Source organism: Pelodiscus sinensis, chromosome 3 (assembly GCF_052426305.1).
Source record: "Pelodiscus sinensis isolate ZL-2025 chromosome 3, ASM5242630v1, whole genome shotgun sequence".
NCBI classification, from domain to species: domain Eukaryota; kingdom Metazoa; phylum Chordata; order Testudines; family Trionychidae; genus Pelodiscus; species Pelodiscus sinensis.
In genome coordinates, this window is record NC_143054.1 from 79,042,714 (window position 1) to 79,064,397 (window position 21,684).

Consider the following 21,684-nt stretch of genomic DNA (forward strand, 5'->3'; position numbering starts at 1 on the left):
CCGAAGCAGGAGAGAGATTGAGAGAGAGAGCGATCTAATGGGAAATCCGCAAAACGTTCCCGAAAGAACGGGTGCTAGCCTGTGATTGTAGCCACCAGAGAAAGGACCGAGGTCTGCGGCTGAGAGCGAAGTCAGAAGCAGATGGGGGGCGAAGGGAGAGTAATTTAGGGAGCTGCAGGCTCAAGGTATTTTCTACTGTGGCTTTTCTCCTAGGCCTGAGTCAACAAGCGTGAATCTTGCTCCAGTTTCTCTCCAGTTGAGTGTATAGTTATGTCAAACGTGCTCTCTGCCTGGGTGGCAACCAGACCCCATCCAGCAGTCCCGCAAACCCAGACTAACTTCTTTCAACAGCCTCTGATGGTAATTACAGTAATCGAAGCTGCCATATATCTTTAAGCAATTATGACACACAAAAAGCTGCCAAGGACCCCCCGTCGAGAGATGTTCAAAACGGTTTCCCAGTTCAACAAAATTAAGTTTTCTTAGCGTTGGACTTCTGAGACCACGCTCTGCTTCGTCAAATGGGAGCTCTTTTAAACAGGGTCAATCAGTTATCTCCTGACCCTGTGTCAAGTTAACATTTCTCTCTCGCTCGCTTCTTTTTTCTTTCTTTCATATTTGTTCTGCCCAAGAATTTTCTCGTAACAGCAGCCAGCCTGGGCTGAGTGGCTGACGCTCCACAAAGACGTTGAGGAGAGTCAGAAAGTAATTGACAAAGTGATCAGATGAGACTGACGCAGGATTGGGAGACGGAGAAAGTTTAGTTAGAGATGGAGTTGGGGGTGTGGAGGTCGACTTGCGAGTAGAATTATATTATACATGAATTACTATAAATCTAGCCGCAATTTTCATCGCCGACTTCTTTTTTATAATTATAGAGGCGAATGCTGAATTTAGCATTGTTATACCAGCTCTAAGACGAAGGGATTTTAAATAGTATTTTATCGTCTCTAGATCTGGCGAAATAAAATACAAAAAATGAACCTCGCCTTAGAAAAATGTTTTCATATTAAATAAAAGTTACCCTCCGATTTTATACAATATGCCAATACCGATAGCAATTGTTTAGTTCCCAAAAAGAGAGAGACCCTCACACTGTCCTTAATTTCACCCACTCACTGGCTAGTTTGAGACTGGCTTCAAAAATTCCTTGCGGTTGAAAAAACAAAGTTGTTTTTTTTCTGTAGCGGGAAGCTCCGATTTATCTGCAAGCTTCAGGCAAGGGAAGAAAGTGTAAGATTTGCATAGCTCAAATCACATTCCGCCGTGCCTCTGAACTCCGCATTTAGTTTGGCGGCGCCGGTGACATGACATAGAAGGGGATGGCACCGTTGCATGTACAATTTCAGTATGTGTGTGTGTGAGAGAGTGTGTATGCGTGTGTCAGTGGACGCTGAAGGGGGTGGGGGAGTCGAGTGCTCTCCCCTGTTGGCATTGTGTGATATCCGAATTCCCATGCTACTCTTTTTGACGGGTCACTGGTGACCCAATAGGCAGGTGGCAAGGAGGGCTTGTAATTACACAATCCCAGAAATCATTCCTTGTCCCCAAACCCTAGTCGCGATTTCCTACCTGCTGCAGATCCAGAGCCACAACTTACGTTACAGGCTTTAGGAGAAACCGGTGGGGTGACGGTCCTAGCTGCACTTGTTATTTATTGCGTAAAAGTTTTCCATTATTTAAGCCCTCTCCGCAGCCCCCTCCCTTCCTCAGCCCCTAACCTAATCCCCATTCCTCTAGCCGTGTTGTATATAGCAGCTGTCGAGTTTCATTTAGGGGAGAAGCTGGCAGCTTGTGCTGATTGGAGGCAGTCAAACGAGTTTCAATGGGAAAAATCATTAAGTTAACACTTTATCTAATGTCCCTATTGTCTGCCCGGAGGCATTGTTTTAAAGCCTCCGGATAGACACGTCTGAAAGCATCTCGAGCTCCTAAATTCTCTAGGGAGCAAGAGACTCCTCTGAATCTAGCTTCCAACCCCCTCCCCCATCCCGACCCTCCTTCCACCCCTATAGCCCCACACACTTAAGACACTCTGACTGAGCTAATGCAATGCAAAGCAAATTGCTATAAAGCACACCGGCCAGTGTTTTTCATATCCAGGTTTTGGGAGAGAACTGCTTGAGTTACTTGTGGGGGAAAAAGAGATGGTTTAAACAGAAAAGAAAAGAAAAGAAAAGAAAAGAAAAGAAAAGAAAAGAAAAGAAAAGAAAAGAAAAGAAAAGAAAAAGGTGCTGGTAGTGAGTTTTGTGATAATCTTTGAAATAGGATTAATAATCTTGATACATTTTATTACTTTTGGTGCATTTGCAATTACAGTAAAAGTCGCTGGAAAGTAAACATAATTCAGACTGTGTGAACTTCCAGATAGATAGATAGATAGATAGATAGATCCCTTTGATAGTACTAAACCAGGCGTTTCCAACATGTCCAGCAGTACATAAACTACATAAACTGTTCTTTCAAAAAATGAATGCAGGAAGTTTTGTTTAAATGTTAGGGAAATGGCAGCACATTCGAGGTAATGGCGGGAACAAGCACATCTGGAAGCTGTTTTTGTGACTTGCTTCTCTCCCCTCCCTGCCCACAGAACGTAGTTCTCCCTGTTGGAAGAGCACTACAGAATCTAGCAAAAACTTTTCTCTCCTAGCAGGAAGGTTTTGCTACTTGCGGCTGTTGCTGTAATCTTTCTTTCCAAAATGGGTCTTGGCGATTATAGAAGGTCCAAATAAATGTAGCGGTGCATGAATAATTCTCATTGTAGGAAACTGACACATGCTCAAGGAAAAGAAGGTTGGCTATAAAATCACTTCATTATTTGCTTTTATCGGAGCTCCGGTGCTAATCCCTTCAGAGGTCAGATTGCTTAGTTCTCTCCCTCTCTCTTTCTCCCCCCTCCCCTTGCCTCTGCTTTTTCAGGTCGTATTTTAGATATCCCTTGTAAAGTGTGTGGGGACCGCAGCTCCGGCAAGCACTATGGGGTTTACGCCTGCGATGGATGCTCGGGATTTTTCAAACGGAGCATCAGGAGGAATCGGACGTACGTCTGCAAATCTGGAAATCAGGTACTAGGGACAGCATCCCCCTTCCACTATTGTACTGTGACCCTGGAGTTCCCCTCTGTCCTGCCGAATAGCGAGCACAATCCCATATGCACCCTGCCAACTGGATCCCACCCCAGTTTAATACATTCTAGAAAGGGGGGCTGGTCTTCCTCGGTGATAGATTTTAAGCAGCTCAGGTCGTTTGCCTAACATTTTAGGATGTTTACATTTCTACAGTGCGTTTCAATGCCAGCTTCTTCCGGGCACGTATTATAATAGAACAGGAGTCACCTTTCTGGGGGGATTTAAATGGCAAATCAACAATCAGATCTCATGCTTCAAGACAGAATGGTCGCCTGCAGCGGCCAGGAAGGAATGTCTACCCAGCCACTTCATTGTGGGGGAGTTTCGCCAGAGCTACTGACCAGTGAATTGGCTCGGCAGCATTAGGTATTGCACTGAGGCAGGATAACGGATTCCACACGTCAGATATTTCCTCTTAACTCAAGAGGCAGTCACAATGAGAGTGAACTGCCATGTGGCAAACAGCACAATGTGTATTAGCCTTAGGCTGGGCAGTTTTCCGAGGCCAGTCCCCCAGGCTCGGTGTGTGGAGAATACGCCCTGGTTTCGCGCACCTGTGGCAGTACCTGTGACCCCGGAGTATAGAAATACTCGGCCAGAGACACTGCAAGCCAGTGGACTTTAACGACAATCCCCTGCATTAGTGTGATCTCCTCTTGCTGCAGGTTCCAGGTTCTATATTTGTCTCGGCTGCCTCACCGGGCAAGGCACCGCCTTGCCTGTTTGCATGGAAAAGAGGGCCCGAGAGACCACTATTTTGAGCCGATGCTCTGACACCTACAATATATCCAAGTCGGGAAACAATCAACACCCCCTTCCAATTCCTGTCTCCCCTACTTTTGTCCCCCCTCCCCCGGAATTACAAGACAAGCGCAGCTACGGGGCGAGAGGCGGGTGAGTGGAGGAGCTGATGAGGTCAAGCCAAGCCAATACCATAGTTACAGGGACGATTTCTTGGAAACAAAACTTCCCCTCCCGCCCATCTCGCTGGAAAAGGCCTTGGCACAAGCCAGAGTGCCTTGTCCGGATCACTGTGAAACTCGGGACAGCAACAATCCCAGCTCGCACCAACTATCTAATAAAAGCAACCAGCCAAGGCGGGTGAGGCAGCATTGTTTGCTGAACTAACTTCTGTGGGTGAAAGAGACAAGCTTTGGAGCGCGTATTCAGGACAGCGGCGCTCAAAAGCGGGTCCTTTTCATCCGCAGGGGTTGCTCTAATCAAAGATCTCGCCTCGCCCACCTTGTCTCGCTCAGCCCCTGAGACCAGCGGGCTGCAGCAAAGCCGCAAGTAGATTCTAATCAAGGCAACTAGAAGATTTCAGTCCAGGCTTAATTCGAATTGGCCGTGTTGCAACTAGACTGGGGAGGGGGGCTCTGCGGAGCATTCGAACTGTTCGCTCACGCCGGAAAAGCCTTTTCACTTTACGCCCCACTCTTTGTCTCCTCTGTGTGTTCCCAACCCCACGCCGCGCCGGCCGCTGGCGAGTTCCCACGGGCGGCACTGTGACTCGGGCAAGGCCGGGCGTGGGTCGGTCACACGTGTAACCATACGGTTATATAGAGCGTCCACCAGGGCGCCGTGTAACTCGTGTCACCTCCACTCGCCCCCCGCCCCTTCTAACGATCGGCTCCCAGGGACGCTCAGAGGCTGCCCCCTCAGCAGGCGGATGGCACAGAGAGCGCTGCAGTAAGGTGTTCGGACAACGTGCGCTGTGCTTGGCGACCCGTGCGGGGAGAGGAACTAGCTGGACTCGATGACCTCCAAGGTCTCTTCCAGCCCTAGGAGTCTAGCTAGAAATCATCCTCCCTCGTAACAACCCTGCGTTACGCGCCCTCGGCTTCTGGTCCTGGGATTGACTCTAAGGGTGTTTTAACTGGGAAGCTGGTTTTCTTTGCTCTCACTTTGCATGCACGCCTGCCCCGGCCCGAAGCGAAGCCACGGACAGCTGTGGGCGTTTCGCCCCGTGCTTCAGTGGGAGCTGGAGACTCCCGTAAGACTTTAGAGTACCTTTCGCTCTGCAGCCTGGCTTCTGGGAGGCCGGTGGTCAGTGACCCAATGTCAATTCTACGGGCTGTCGGCGGCTGCGAACCGGTTTCCAGCTCACACCGCAAGTCAGAACTGCGGGGAGTTCCAGCCAGATTGTTTCTGACTAATTAACACCAGCTCCTCTGGATTGTTCTCTGCCAAGCTGCCCCTTTTCTGAGAAGGGTTTCCCTCCATGATTATGTCTCAGAGGGCACCGGAGGCGTGGGGGGATGGCAGTACACCCACACCAGATGTCAGGAGTTAGCACTAGGTGCCTAGCAAAGGGTTGGCGCAAAAAGGAAGAGCCATTAGCTTTTGCTTGCTTGATGAATCAGCTTAAAAACCAATAAATAGTCTAAGAGCACCTTAAAGACTAACAAAACATGTAGATGGTATCATGAGCTTTCGTAGGCAAAACCCACTTCTTCAGATGACCGGAGTATTAAAAGTCCAAATCCAAGAATAAATAAGGGAAGGCGGGAAAATAGTGAATTGGAGTGTTCAAGTTACAAGAAGCCAATAAGAACAATTTGCACTTTCTCTAAGTACCCCTTGTTTAGTTGGTTAAGTCATTAGGATGTTAAGTCATTAGGATGACTTAACCAACTAAACAATGGGTACTTAAGAAGGTGCAAATTGTTCTTATCGACTTCTAATTTATTATTTCTCCCCCTCCCCCATTCAATTCCCCCCTTCCGTTATTTATTCTTGGATCTGGACTTTTAATACTTCAGTCATCTGAAGAAATGGGTTCTGCCCACCAAAGCTCATGACACCATCTACACATTTTGTTAGTCTTTAAGGTGCTGCTAGACTTCCTTGTTTGTTTAAGTTTTTCCAGTTACACACTGACTCGGCTACCCCTCTGAAGCTTTTGATGAATCAAGTTATCTGTGATCCCCGGGCTAAATGATTAGAGCTGGTGCTCGAGTATTACCTCCCCCGTTCCTTCCCCCCCGCCTCCCAACTGCGTCGTTTGCTTTAATTTTTTTTTACAATTGTGATGCGTTGTCATTAGTATTTACATTTACTAACAACTCCCCCCCCCCCCCATCTTGCCCTCTGTTCTTACGGTCTCCATGCCCGCTACCTCCCCATGGGCTAAAGTCTGGCTTTGCGGGTGGATATTTCTGGCTTACTGAGCCTAGGGCTGTATGTGACTTTCTGGGACTATGGATGGCTTTAAGTTCATACTGCTCCTCATCGGACAGGGGCTCCCGCCGCACCTGCAGGCCTGGGGAGCTTTGTTATTTCGGGGCGCAGGCGGAGCCTCTGGGGGTGGGGAGCTGTCTAAGGTGCTGAAACAGATTTGCCCTTTGCCACCTGCCCACCCATTTATCAGGGTCCACATTCTATCCGCTTTTCTCCTTCCAGTAGCCCCATTGGGCCAGGTTCTGATCTTACACGGGAGGAAATCCTCATTAACGCCATTGGGGGTCACTGCGGAGCGACTCCAGTTTTTCCCCCTGTGTGACTGAGGCCAGATTCTGTTTCATGGATTTCACCTGGGCTGATCCCAGGACTGAGCCAGCGGGATCTGGTCCCTTACACCTCGTAAGACTCTACATACTCTACAACCCAGAGGGAGTCTCCCCCGGAAAAAGCCCGTGGTACTAGGTCGGATTCTAGGAGCAGAGACTCATGCCCGCCTTTCTGGATTTGGCACGCACCAATCCCCCCTTCACTTGTTTCGGGAGAAGCTCCCCATTCCTGCACAGCCGACAGCCCCATAGCTGAAGCGATCCTGCAAACCAAATCATTGTACCTCCTAACTCCCGGTTTCTGTCCAGCTACAGACTGCGCTGCCCAAGGGCCAAGTCTGAGCCGTTTGCTCGGGCCAGACTCCCTTTTGGCGTCGCTGGGAGTTGTGCCTGAGCAAGGACCGTGCACACAGGTGTCCCAGGGAAGGGCTGACGGTGGCATCGGATACAAGCAGAAGTGCCTGCTGGTTTCAGGGGGATGTTCTGCTTGGAAACTCTTAAGCACCACAACCCCTCCCTCTTCACTAGTACTTCTTAGGCGGACCATAAGCAGCCGGGGCGGGAGGAGGGGGCAGGGAGCATCCCCAATGCTGTGCGCTGGGAGCAGGTTCTCAGCTGTTGGCTCGTCAGGTGCCATCCCTTAAGGAGAGGGGTTTCTCTGTTGCAGGGCGGTTGCCCCGTGGATAAGACGCACAGGAACCAATGCAGGGCGTGCCGCCTGAAGAAGTGCTTGGAAGTGAACATGAACAAAGACGGTATTTGCACACAACCCCTCCCCACCTCGCCCCCCCCCCTTCTCCCCTGGGCTGCGTTGTAGGAACTTACTCAGGAAAACCCCGGCTCGCAATGCGAGCGCCCCGTAACATTCCCTCCCAGCTGCCCGCAGAGTTCCCTTCCCCTTCCCCTGTGCCTGCCGCTAGGGCCACGCTGGGAAGGCTTGGCGGCAAAAGCACCGACGCTCCCCATTTCTCCGCTTGGCCCAACCAACATAGCCCGCCGGCGCCTGCCTTCACTCCCCTACCCCCGCCCACTCACGGCCCTAATTCGGAGCCGATCCGTTCCCCTCGGAACGTCTGGGATCCAGCTGTGTGCAATGGGCTCAAAGCCTGCCACAAAAGCAGCTCAAACAGGGAAACAAATGCGAGGAAACCACAAATGATCGTATTCCAGCCAACCCCAGCCCTCGGCCGGCAACCACTCGAGTTAGGGGAGCGATGCCGGGGATGGGTTTGGCCCATAACGCCCAGATCCAACATCTGTCGGGTTTTTGTGCAGGTATCGGGAAGTGTCACAGAGCGCTGAGTAATGATGACCCAGTTGTTCCAGAGCTGAGCGTTGATCTGGCTAGACAAAATCTAGCCCCTTGTTTCAACGTCTGAGTCGGACCAGAAAAAAAGAGTAGTTCTATAATAACTTAATGAAATGCAGGCAGTGGGTGCAACCCTCAGTTTACAGAAGACAATAAGGCAGGATTCCCTTGCTTTATTCGGAGAACTAAGAACCTTGCTGTGAAAATTAGCCTTTCACCTTAGCTTTGTTTGAGCCGCAACGACTAAGAATAGAATTAAGAATCAATTCAAGCCCCTCAGGTGGAAGCCAGGAGGCCTGGCATTGGTCAGCAAACTAAGCTGTGAGATTTCCCTGGTTGTCTTAACAATACACAATAAACTCGTGTGCAGCCGTCTCATGCCTTCAGTGCCCAATAAACCTTTAAACACATTTTGGTCAGGAAAAAAATGAAATCCTGGCTTCTGGGATGTCCTGGGCAAAACTCTGATTGACCTGGATGGGGCCAGGATTTCAGGCTCAGATGGATTTATTAGCACATGTAAAACAGTGGCATACATTAACAGTATCTTTGCTGATGTACTTGCCACAATTAGCGGCAGAAATCTTCTCAACTTGAATCCGATTCCGATCCGATGAAGACGAGTAAGGGTGTGTCTAAACACCAGGCCTTAACTTAAAGTAAGCTACACAAACTGAGCTACATCAATTGCACAGCTTATTTCGAAATAGCTTATTTCAAAATTGGGAGCCTCTACACAGCAATTATTTTGAGAGAGAGCACTTTTCGGGTGTGTCCACACAGCACCCTAAACTCAAAATGAGATATGTAATTTGTGCTACACAAATTGAGTATCTTATTCCGAATCTACTTTGAAATACCTTATTCTGAAATTTGGTACATCTACACAGTGCCAAATTTCAAAATAATGCACTATTTTGAGCCATCCTTGTGCAACAAGGTTTACTGGGATGGTGAAATAGCATGCCCATTATTTTGAAAAATATTTTGAAAAATATTTTGAAATAATAGGAGGCTTGTGTAGACACCGGGTAGCTATTTCGGGACACCTCTAATATCCCAAAATAGTCATGCAGTGTAGACGTACTCTTCCTCTGACTTCCCTTACTCCTTGTACAATGAGGGTTACAGGAGTGGGAGTAAGAAGTCCTCCAACTTGATAGTATTTTGACATTATTTTGAAATAACTGCCTGCTGTGTAGAGGTGGACTAAGTTATTTTGAAATAATACTAATTATTTCAAAATAATGTTGCTGTGTAGACATACCCTAAGAGTTTAATTGGTCAAACATTCTAGGGGCCACTATAGGTAGAAATTCTTACCCAGCCTTGAAATAATTCTGAATTAAACTTGTTTTTCCACTATTGGTCTGGTCCTAATGCCTGCCAGAGTCAGTCTGGAAAGCACTGTGCTGTCATTGCTTCTCCAGGAATTAATGATTAATCTTTAATTGAAGATTATATCATGTGATGAAACCTCCAAGGAACATATCCAACCAACACTGGCAACCCTCTTGCTGATGGGACAGGCCCAAATAGTCTTGCAGATCCCAGGAGACCTAGAACCTCAGTAGAGCTACCCCTTAATTCTGCCCGTAAGGCTAATTCAATGCTCATTCCAGATTACAAAACAAACCGTGCTCCTCAACATCAATATGATCCAGTAACTAGTTAGCACGCTCCCCTGCAAAGCACCCCACACAGCACTCCTAAACTAGACATAGCAGGACAAAAACACCAGGGCTCCGAACTGTGTATTCCACTCAATGAATAACATTGTCATGACGGAGAGAAGGCTGCTATCCCTGTAAATGAAATCCAGACACATATTAGCTGTTAGCTGTTTTCATTGGTTTGCAGGAAAGAATCTGGCAGTGTAGATTTATGCTGCATTTCATATCACTCACGCAATATTAGGTACTGCAAATAATTACATGGCATGCAGTATCAGGCACTTGATTGTGCATATAACAGTAAATAACCAAGGACAGTGAAGTTCAGTGAGGTCTGTCCCAAAGTTCTTTTATTGGGGGGGATTTCCATTGATTTCAATGGGCGTTGGGATCAGGCCACAAGTGGGTAATGTATCCACTAAATGAGACTTTTTCTCCTAGCTGTGCAACATGAAAGAGGACCAAGAACATCCACAATAAGGAAGCAAGTAGCACTGTATTTCAGAGGCCACAAGGAAGAGAATGGAGCGACACCCCACTTTCCTTCTGCAGCGTTACCAGCTCCAGCCTTCTTTACTGCTGTCACACAGCTGGAGCCTCACAATCTGGAACTGGCTGCTGTATCTACTACCCCCGAAAGGCAGACATTGGTGGGACTGGCACAACCAACTCCAAAGGTCAGTTGCCTTCCATGTTCTAGTCAGGGACACTGGGACAGAGTTCAGAGATGCGGGAGAAAATATTAGAACCTGAAACCAGGCTTTGGAAAGTCTTGTTTTACAGCCGGGTTTGTTAATTGTCTCCAGAGGGTTTGTGAGGTCCAGTAATGTCTATAGTATAATACAGATCCAGACCCAATACTATCCCAATACTATGAAGTAGAAAACCTCTGCTATTGACCTGAGGGAGAATTGTATTTGAATAACAACTTTAGGGTTGGCCTCCCAATATTTATAAGATTCTTTTGGTGGAGAGTAAAAGAACGATTGTCAGCAAGTTAAAATCATTCTCAGCGTGTAGCGATAAATACACACGACTGCATTTTAGACATTAGCACACACCATTTGTGAACGGCTGTAGTATATGTATGATATTAATATGCATTCCATGGAAAGACATACAGAAAGTAGAACGGTTCATAAATACTGCCATCTGCAGTCTACCCACCAACCTACATGTTTCAGTCTTGGACACAGTATTATTAAAATGACTGGAGATGATTGGAAAATCATTGACTTTCTGGACAATAAAAGTCTCTGTAATAACTAAGCCCCATAATGCACTGTAATATATTGAACAAATTCTCTTTATTTCTTCGTTTTTGACATTTAGTAAACAGCATAGGAAATCGCTGTCATAAACTTGGCAGATGAGCCTTAGTTACGAGTTATTGAAATCAATAACTGAAACATCTTAATGCTTTTCTTTCCAAAATAGTAATATGGACAGTTGTATTTAGAGTACATAACAAATTACAGGCAAATGGTAAATCAACCCGGTCTATTGTTTGGTGAATCCCACTGTGCACTTCCTTGTAAAATCAGATTCTTATTTTTGTAAATGTAAATTCAAAAATATGAAACCAGAAATTATTTTGCTCTGTGACCTCTGCACACCATTTAAGCACATGTTTAAATCAGTGGGACTTAATAAGCATGTGACTAAGGAAAAGCAGAATAGAGATAGACTGCTGAATATGGGAGACAAAATATAACGTTGATCCAAACATATACATTTCTGCTGTGAAAGAAGAGAAATTTGAAAAAAATCTAAAGAGATAGAGTCCAGGAATTAATAAGTTTCTTCTACCATTGCATTATTTCTTGCCATACTTGTAAGATTATCCTTTGTGGACCCATTTAATCCCATGGATAACAAAGCAAATGACCTGGTTTTTAAAGGGCCCACTGAAGCCAATGGAAGTTTTGCTATTAATATCAGTGGATGCGGGATGGGATCACTTTAGTTATCTGTGTACAGGAATGACTAGTGAAGTAGAAGCATATCTGAGGAGAAAGATTTAAAAAAAAGGGCAGGGCTCTGTAGCCAAGGGTTCATTTCTAGTTTATGTTTAATGTTCCCAAATGCTTTTGTTTCAATGTTTCAGCCAGCCACCTGCAGGTTCAGAGATTCTCCCTTCCCCTTCTTTTTGCTCAAGAGTTCTTGAGCAAAAGGTCTTGCACAACAGGACGTCTGCATTGCCATGTGCTTTTGTGCAAGAGATATGCTTTTGCGCCAGTGTCCATGGCAGAGTGGATGCTCTATTGCGCAAGAAAGCTCTGATGGTTATTTTAACCATAGGGGTTTCTTGCGCAAGAAACCCCTGTTGCCTGTCCACACTGCCTTCTTGCGCAAGAGCTCTTGCACAAGAGGGGTTATTCCATGTGGGGAGAGGAATAACTCTTGCACAAGAAGCCCTCTGTTCTGACGCTTTACTGTAAATTTACTTGCGCAAGATGCACGTGCAGTGTAGACGCTCCGCAAGTTTTTGTGCAAGAACAGCTGTTCTTGTGCAAAAAGCCTGCAGTGTACTCATAGCCCCAGAGTATAATGCTGCTGTTTGGCCAGTTTAGTTTTATCTTTTCGTTTGTTTGTTTTTAATCTCCTTCCTCTGAAGCTTCAGAGATGGCCATAGCTGGAGATGGGACAATGGGTGGGCTGGGCCAAGTGCATTCTGTCTCTCAGGTTCTTGGCTGGTTGGTTCCTACTCACACACAGAGGGATCACTATATACAAGGTTGGGAACACGTTATAAGTTGGGAAGGTGAGAGTGGGGAAGGGGGGCCACTTTGTGACATATACATGTGGGTCACTTGCCAGGGTTAGCAATCACGTGCCTGCCCTTGCTTCAGACACTGCTGCATCTCAGTCCTGGGACAACACATAGGGGGCTTGGGAGGGCACATGCCACCAAAAACTATGGCCAGAGAGGCAAGGAGCTGTCCAGCAGCTTGTGGGGCCAGAGTCCCTGGTTGGCCCAGGGGGGTCTGTGAGGAGGGGGCTGGCACCTGCAGCAGGGGTCTAGCCCTCTTGCACTCACTGGCAATGGTAGGGAAAGCGGAGCAAGACATCCCCAGCTCTCTCTGCTCTCCTGGCCATGTTGCTTAGAGAGGGGTGGCACTGCCCCCACACTCACTAGCAGGAAGCAGGATGATGCAGCCAGTGGGGCAGAACAAGCTGGAGTCATGTTGTTCCATTTCCTCTGCCACTGCTGGTGAGTGAAAGGGGCTGGTCCCTTGGCCCTACTAGTCCCCTGGGGCCACACTGGTCAAGGGAGGAGGTGGAGTGGGGGCAGAGCAAGGGCAGGAAGGGGCAAGGAGAGAGGAGGCCTGGGGAGGATGGAGGTTGTCCTGGCCCTTCCTCAGGCTGGGGGCTCACATGGTCAGTGGCCCTCCATGAGCCCCCTCACCAGTCACCCCTGTCTCAGTCCCTCTTCTTGTCTGTCTGTGGCACTTAACAGTCTAGTCTCCTGTGGACTGTAATACCTTGGTCTCATGTCAGTTGCTGGGTTTACTATATCTGGAGTGGCCTGGGATACAGGAAGTCAGGCAAGTTGATGTGCTGGTCCCTTCCAACATTCAACTCTACAGCTATCTTAGTCACTTTTAATGATTATTCCTTTTTAATATTTTTCTATTAGTACCCCCACGAAGTCAATGGTACCCCTATGTATCTCTATGAAGTGGCCACAGAATCTGTTTGTGAATCAGCTGCCAGGCTTCTCTTTATGAGTATCAAATGGGCCAAGAGTGTTCCCGCCTTTTCCACTCTGTCATTACAAGATCAGGTAAGACTTACCCAATGAGTATTTGTCCACAGCCGGGCCACAAGGGTCCACCACATTCAGATCTAGGTCACATTTTTTTGATGTCGTCCATCTCTAAAATAATATGTTGTTTTAACAGCAATTTTCATAATCTGAAATAGGTATTCTGTGGTGCAGATGAAACCCAGATAGGAAATAGATGTTGCTATAAGTTACATATTATGAGAGGCACCATGTTCCAGGGCACAAAGCACAGGGCAGGAAGTCAGGAAATGATGAAGTCAGGGATGAGATCCTAGCCCCACTGAAGTAAATGGCAAAGTTCTTGTTGATCTCAATGGGGCTAAGAGTTCACCTCCCAGTTATATTCCTGGCTCTCCTATTGACTTTTAGTCTGAACTCTGGCAACAAGTATTTAATTTCTGTGTGCTTCAGCTTCTCCAGTTGCAAAACACATATGCTGGTATTTATTCTCCTTTGTAAAGTGCTTAGAACTCTGTGGATGAAAAATGCACTTCAGTAAACATTTTTACCATTTAATCGTACTATTGCACACTGGCCAAATGTGTGTCACACTGGCTTCAGTGAAGTTACTCCATATTTACACTGATCTGACTCAGAGCAAAATTCAGCACACTCTTTTTTTCCTAATTAAAATCCTCCTTAATTTGTCTTGTTTTCCTCAGTGACAACTTGCCTTTGCCGTAAGTGATTTGTGAGTGAGCCATAGTAACTAAAGCATTCTTAATTACTTGATTTTTGATGAGGACATGATCTATTTTATATTATGCCTTAGTTCTGAAAAGTTATTGGACAATAATGAAAGGAATAAACTACACAAAGCTCCAATCCAATCTAATAGTTCTATATCAACGAGTTTAAGTTTATAATATAATAACTAGAAGGAAAAGTCATACATGAGTGTAGAGCTAACTGTATTAAACTCTTATATTCGTTACCAAATAAAATATAATATTTGGTGTGTAATATGTTAGTGTGAGTACATAAATAAATGCATATTGTGAGCAGAAAAAGATTTTTAGAATACAATAGAGTTTTCTACCTAAAACGTATCACATGCAACACAAAAAGACATTTGTTTAGATAAACGGAAAGGTCCCTTTTCTAGAGATAGCCCCAGATTTTGAGAGCCCTTCTGTGAAGTTAGCTATGTGGGACCTCATTCACCTTTCTCTGTGTATTGTCACCAGCAAATCAGGTATACACATTCAGGGCCACTGAATGAGTGGGATCTTAAAGAGGCTGAAGAGCAGGCATAAGCCAAAGGCTTAACTGTAAACAAGGAACAAATGACAGGAAGATAATTGGAGTGGGCCCAGCTCATCAGCTGCTGCGTGCAAGTCATTTCTGTCCACTTCAAATACAGTATCTGCTCTGGAGTAGGAAGCTGGATGAGGCTTAGGAAGGAGTTGCAGAATCAGGCCTACAGTGTACTCTATTACTCAGACATTATGGTTTTGCTTTTTGAAAACTGCTATGGTTGCTAGAAAACAATCAATCATAATGCCACAATGACTAAATTCAGCCATGGATTGTTGACACCCACAGCAGCAATGACTAAATTTAGCCATGGATTATTGCATCCACCTAGGCCAGAGCTAAGTTTGTTCTAATATGTAAAAATTCCCCCTGATCATCCCTCCAGGAAGAATGGGGCTAAGAGAGCGGAGGAAGGAAACATATTTAAAAAGAAAGGCCCCTTAATATGGAAGAAATGGTTAATGCACATTCCATATCATTGAACATTTCCCATTAAACTCACAGAAATCAGTTTATTCTGTCATCTTAAATGAACTAGCTACATACTTGACTTCCATTTCAAATGTGAGGTATTAGTAAATTATTAATTTAAAATGTATTAATTAATTACATCTGTTTAAAAGTTCTAACAGCATCAACTTCACTGTTCTTCCCTTCAAGTTGTAAAGAAGGGAAGGAGTGGTAAAGATTAGACCTGGATCCACATTTCTCAGAATTCAGAGGTTCCAATATGGAACTGTGGGCTGAACCTTTATGATTCCTCCACTGCCTCTCACATTCAGGAGAATCTCAAGGACAATAACTCTCGTTTTAATAGTATTATCTCCTAGCTAGAGAGTTAGATGAGTCTTACAATAGTACTAATGTTCAATTTAATTTGATAATGGCATAGATGTAAATATCGGAATTTCCTCTGCATGGCTTTGCCATCTAGCTGAAGAGTCTAAAATCTTTTCCTAGGATCTGCTTTCATTTTGAGCATCTTGAGAAAACTTAAAATGTTATGATTCTAGAACCATATGTTACTTTTTTTATTTGAAAAATGTGGACCCCTTTCTATTAATTAATTAATTGAAAATATTTTTACTGCTCTTGCTATTTAAAATATTCAAGGCAGCTTAATTTAAAAAAAAAAACCACAATAAATAAATGCATATAAAATAAAATACAAGACCCAAAAGGGAGGGGGAAAATAAAACCTGCTAAAACACCTTAAGAGAGGAACACACACATGCCCCTAACACCAATAAAAGCACAAGTAAAAGGGGTGGCCTTAGCCTGGCACCGAAACAGTGCCAACGTTGGCACCGGGGCAACTGTCCTGGGGGAGAGAATTCCATAGCCTAGGAGTAAAGGTTGAGAAGACCCTGCTCCATTTAGATGTCAAGCGTATCTTCATAAGTGAAGGAACATGGAGCAGAGCCTCCCCAGCTGACCTCAATTCCCGGGTGGGTTTGTTTAGGAAGAGATGGTTCTTCAAATACCCTGGTCCCAACTCATTTAGGGCTTTATAAGTCATAACCAAGACCTTGAATTGTGCCCAGAAACATACCAGAGCACCAGCAAAATACAAGTAACCAGTATCAGGTTATCCTTAGAGTCTGATTCTGAAGCAGATGTAAGTCTGTAGAAAGCCTGGGATTTTCTAATTTCTTTGAGGAATGAAGACCATTTATAAGCCCTCACTAAGGTCAGCATGAACTGTTCTGAGAGAAGGCTTTAAAGACACATTCATGGGAATGAGGGGAGCCCTAGGTATTTGGAGGAGAAGGTTCCTTTAATTTCTAAAGTCTTCTGACTTTAACTGATTGATAGGAAAGAAAACAGGCTATTGATATGTTCCAGGAATCTGCATGAACAAGTGACATAAAGGTTTATAACAACCAAATAATGGTTAAGAATCAATTTATGCCACATCACATTCTGCATATCTAAATGAAATATCACTTCTTTATAAGGCAGTAAGTATCACACAGAATGGCAGGTTAATACTCGTCAGGGTTCAGTGAAGTTAAGTTCTGTTCCTCTCACCGGAAATCTGAGATGCGTATGGCATTTCAGATAGTTTCTTATCTCTGGGCAATTTGTTACTGTAAAAGCCAATGCAATTAATTAAAACCCACATAATGTACAAGCAGAACTATATATATTTCCATTTCAGTCACAATTTCTTTATCAGAGTTGAATACAAGCTCTGCAATGTCTATGGTACCGAAAGGTGACTGTGATGTCATGACGGTCATAGTTCTGTAATGCAGTGGTGTTGGTCCCAGGATGTTGGAGAGAAGGTGGTTGAGGCAATATCTTTTACTGGATCTAAAGGATATTACCTCATCCAGTGTTTAATTTGTGCTAGTGCTAGCCCCGCTCCCACTAGGCTTGGCAGGCCATAGCTCCAGAACCTCTGGGCTTGCTGCATCAGTTATGAATGTAAAAAAAAAAAAAGCTTGAGCCCTGGCATCTCTTTCATTACAAATTAAAAACTGGTCACCCACCTTGTCTCTCTCTAGTAGCTCCGTAATGGCTTTTGACTCTGGGAGAGCTCTCTCTGAATCTAATGAAGACAATATGGCTTAAAACACCGGATATTAAAAATTAGAGCTCTGATAAGAAATTTCCAACTGTTGGATGATTTCAGTGCAACTGACATGCATCCCTGACACATCTGAATCTAAGACAAAACAAAATTCTTCTGAAAGAATTCTTATTTTTCCATGTTGTAAAGGGGCCTCACTAAACTCAATAGTTCCATGTGAACTTGCTGTGTTCCCAGTAACCCCTACATTTCCCAAATCTGTTTTGTGTGTTCTCAGCAAAATCTTTGACCAACATAGAATCATAGAACCATAGAGCTGGAAAAGACCTCAGAAGGTCATCAAGTCCAGCCCCCTGCTCTAGGCAGGACCAATCCCAACTAAATCAACCCAACCAGGGCTTTGTCAAGCCAAGACTTAAACACCACTAGGGATGGAGACTCCACTACTTCCCTAGGTAACCCATTCCAGTGCTTCATCACTCTCCTAGTGAAACAGTTTTTCCTAATATCCAACTTGGACCTCTCCCACCACAACTTGAGACCATTGTTCCTTGTTCTGCCATCTGTCACTACTGAGAACAGCCTCTCTCCATCACCTTTGGAACCTCCCTTCAGGAAGTTGAAGGCTGCTGTCAAATCCCCCTCACTCTTCGCTTCTGCAGACTAAACAGACACAACTCCCTCAGCCTCTCCTCTTAGGTCATATGCTCCAGTCCCCTAATCATTTTGGTTGCCCTCCGCTGGACCCTCTCCAATGCGTCCACATCCTTTTTGTAGTGGGGGGCCCAGAACTGGACACAATACTCCAGATGTGACCTCACCAGAGCCGAATAAAGGGGAATAATGACATCTCTGGATCTGCTGGCAATGCTCTTCTTAATGCAACCTAATATACCATTAGCCTTCTTGGCTACAAGGGCACACTGTTGACTCATATCCAGCTTCTCATCCACTGTAACTCCCAGGTCCTTTTCTGCAGAACTACTTAGGTGGTTGGTCCCCAGCCTGTAACAATGCTTGGGATTCTTCTGTCCCAAGTGCAGAACTCTGCACTTGTCCTTGTTGAATCTCATCAGATTTCTTGTGGCCCAATCCTCCAATTTGTCTAAGTCACTCTGGACCCTATCTCTGCCCTCAAGTGTGTCTACCTCTCCCCCTAGCTTAGTGTCATCTGCAAACTTGCTGAGGGTGCAATCCTTCCCCTTCTCCAGGTCATTAATAAAGATATTGAACAAAACTGGTCCTAGAACCAAACCTTGGAGCACTCTGCTAGAAACCGACCGCCATCCTGACATTGAGCCGTTGATCACTACTGGCTGGGCCCAGCCTTCTAGCCAGCTTTCTATCCATCTTACCATCCATTTATCCAATCCAAATTCCCTTAACTTGCTGGCAAGAATATTGTGGGAGACCATATCAAAAGCTTTGCTAAAGTCAAGGTATATAACATCCACTGACTTTCCCATGTCCACAGAGTCAGTTACCTCATCATAGAAGCTAATCAGATTGGTCAGGCATGACTTGCCCTTTGTGAATCCATGCTGACTATTCCTAATCACTTTCCTCTCTTCCAAGTGCCTCAAAATAGATTCCTTAAGGATCCCTTCCATGATTTTTCCATGAACCGAGGTAAGACTGACCAGCCTATAGTTCCCTGGATCGGCCTTCTTCCTTTTTTTGAAGATGGGCACTACATTTGCCTTTTTCCAATCATCCGGGATTTCTCCCAATCTCCATGACTTTTCAAAGATAATGGCCAAAGGCTCCTCAATGGCATTTACCAACTCCCTCAGTACCCTTGGATGCATTAAATCCGGACCCATGGATTTGTGTACATTTAGCTTTTCTAAATAGTTCCTAACCTGTTCTTTACCCACCAAGGGCTGTCCATCTTCATCCCATCTTGCGTCACTTAACACATTTGTCCAGGAGCCAAGCTTGTCAGTGAATACAGAAGCAAAGAAAGCATTGAGTACTTCAGCTTTCCCCACATCATCTGTCACTAGGTTACCTCCTTCATCCAGTAGGGGCCCCAAACCTTCTCTAATCATCTTCTTCTTGTTAACATGCCTGTAGAAACCTTTCTTGTTACCCTTCACATCCTTTGCCAGTCGCAATTCCAATTGCGCTTTCGCCTTCCTGATAACCCCCCGACATTCTCGAGCTATACAGTTAAACCCCTCCCTAGTCATTTGTCCAAGTTTCCACTTTTTGAACATGAAAATTCTAAGTGTGTGTTATCCTGAGACCTGAGGATGGGATCCCCTCTCTTTACCCATCAACTGCGTAATACCAGTGGAGCTTCGTTGCAACTACTTCTGAAGTCTTAGGGTGGAAGTAGCAGCTACAAAGCCCTCGTGTTCTTTGCAAGGGTTTTGGGCAACGTTTCATAATCTTATGGCCACCAGACAGTTCTGCCTGAGCCTACTCTTGCCCTGCTCACAAAGTTTCCTCCACGTTGTTGTGGTCCACAAAGAGGCATGAAGTCCCACCTGTATGCATGCTCTGTGGCATGCCTTGTGGCATGCCCTTCAAACCTTGCCATGGAACTGATGAAGTTCAGCTAAATGTAGGGCCCTCCACGTGCAGGCAAAGGAGGTGGGCTGGGCCAAAATGTCATACGTGCACTTACACACACATTATTATTTGCTGGTTTTGCCACTAGAAATCCTAGGGAGCCAAATTTTCCTTTCATGCCTACATGAAGCATGTTTGTACTTAAATCATTCGGGTTGCCCGAGTGCAAAGAGATGTGAATTGGGCACAGAGTATGCACCTCAAAGAAAAAAAAATCTACAAAAACAAACCAGGATGGAAAGGTTATAGAGAGCAAACAATAGCATTGGCTGAAATAGCTGGATCCAAATCAGATGGGCTCCAAACTCCACAAGTGATTGGCTGTGAAGTTGGGGTTTGTCTCTTGCTGAAAAGGGACAGTCCAAGATGTTTGGATCCAGGTTCAAACTTTCCCAAAATTCAGTGACATTCTAGTGTGTGGATTTGGGCCTCACTCTACAGTAACGAAATTTCAGTGTCCAGCTTTCAAGGGCTTTTTTTTCAGCAAAACTAGAAAAAAATACCATCTTCACGTACTTTGATATTGTCTTTTAATGCACTATAGATTTCTTTAACCAACAGTTGTTTGAATGTAAGTAAGAGGATGCTTGTCCTTGTATAGTAGTGCTTTGAATGGACTCTCCATCAAGTGGTGTAAGTTGAAACCACCATATAGTAATCTGCCACTCATTTCACAGATCATATATTTGCAGGGGAAAAAAGTCTGCTAGTGTAGATATCATTAAAGGAAGTGATAGACATCCATTATACTCTCAGAACACATGCCTATTGACACTAAGGCAGCTATAGATACAGAAGAGAAGAGAATGCTTTTTGAACAAGCCTGCTTTTGAAAAATATGAGTAGATATTTATAAAGATGTAAGCTCTTTGGGGCAGGGACCATCTCTCATTCTCTGGGTTTACACAGGACCTAGCACAATGGGCCCTGATCATGGGTGGGGATAATAGGTTCTAAATAATTCATACTAATAATATTTCTTCAAAGGGTATTCTTATCCATCGACACCTTATCAAACAAATAAAGGAAAAGCTAAAATATTCAGAGGGAAAAAGTATCAAAGACAGGCATTTAAAGCAGTTTTTAAAATAACAGAAATTTACATATTGAAAATGTTTATAAATCTATAAATTATACACCATGTTATATTGTACATCTATTGTATGACAGCTGATGCTTTTGGAAGATGCTTGGAGAGAACTGTTTGTTCTAGGAATAGCACAATGGGCCATTCCAGTTGACGCTAACACTCTACTGGCTGTATCTGGTAAGAATTGCACAATTTAATGACTTTGTTATAGAAATTACCATAAAAATACATTACTGAAAAAAGAACAACATGTAAAGAATAACAAATTCCCTCTGAACAATAGAGCATACCTGTCATTTATAAATCTATATTTAAATGCAAATAATGTTGTTTTGTTGTATTCATGACTGCTTGCATTGTCATTTAAATGCAAATTACTGTGTTTGTTATCATCCAAGAGAAGATTTTATATTAACTTTCATACAATATAGTCAGTTTACATAGAATTGGATATCTAAGAGTGACAATTGAATAGATATTGATACAGAGGATTTTTGTCAGAAATCAATATAAATTAATGCAAATGGCTTAATATAGAGTATTTTTCATATGTTTCTGTTCTAGGCATGAATGGTGACAATACAGATTCTCAGAAGCTGAATAAAATTATTTCAGAAATACAGGCTTTACAGGAGGTTGTGGCTAGATTTAGACAACTTCGGCTAGATGCTACTGAATTTGCCTGTCTCAAATGCATTGTCACTTTTAAAGCTGGTAAGCAGAAATAATCTCTTGTTTTTCTGCTCTGGGAACTAGCTATTTCACTGGTTAGCCCTTCAAATGAACTGACATTTTAAAATGGAGATGTGATTACA

The 21,684-nt window shown here is 44.5% G+C and overlaps 1 protein-coding gene across 1 annotated transcript in view; it reads left to right on the forward strand.

Moving 5' to 3' along the window:
- The window catches only part of NR2E1 (nuclear receptor subfamily 2 group E member 1), a 94,006-nt gene that overhangs the window by 66,714 nt on the left and 5,608 nt on the right, over window positions 1-21,684 (forward strand). Inside the window, exons 2-7 of the mRNA XM_089777152.1 lie at window positions 2,920-3,065; window positions 7,305-7,392; window positions 10,061-10,296; window positions 13,260-13,406; window positions 20,950-21,046; window positions 21,434-21,583. Coding sequence (XP_089633278.1) covers window positions 2,920-3,065; window positions 7,305-7,392; window positions 10,061-10,296; window positions 13,260-13,406; window positions 20,950-21,046; window positions 21,434-21,583 — 864 coding nt within the window. The remainder of the gene's footprint in view (window positions 1-2,919; window positions 3,066-7,304; window positions 7,393-10,060; window positions 10,297-13,259; window positions 13,407-20,949; window positions 21,047-21,433; window positions 21,584-21,684) is intronic.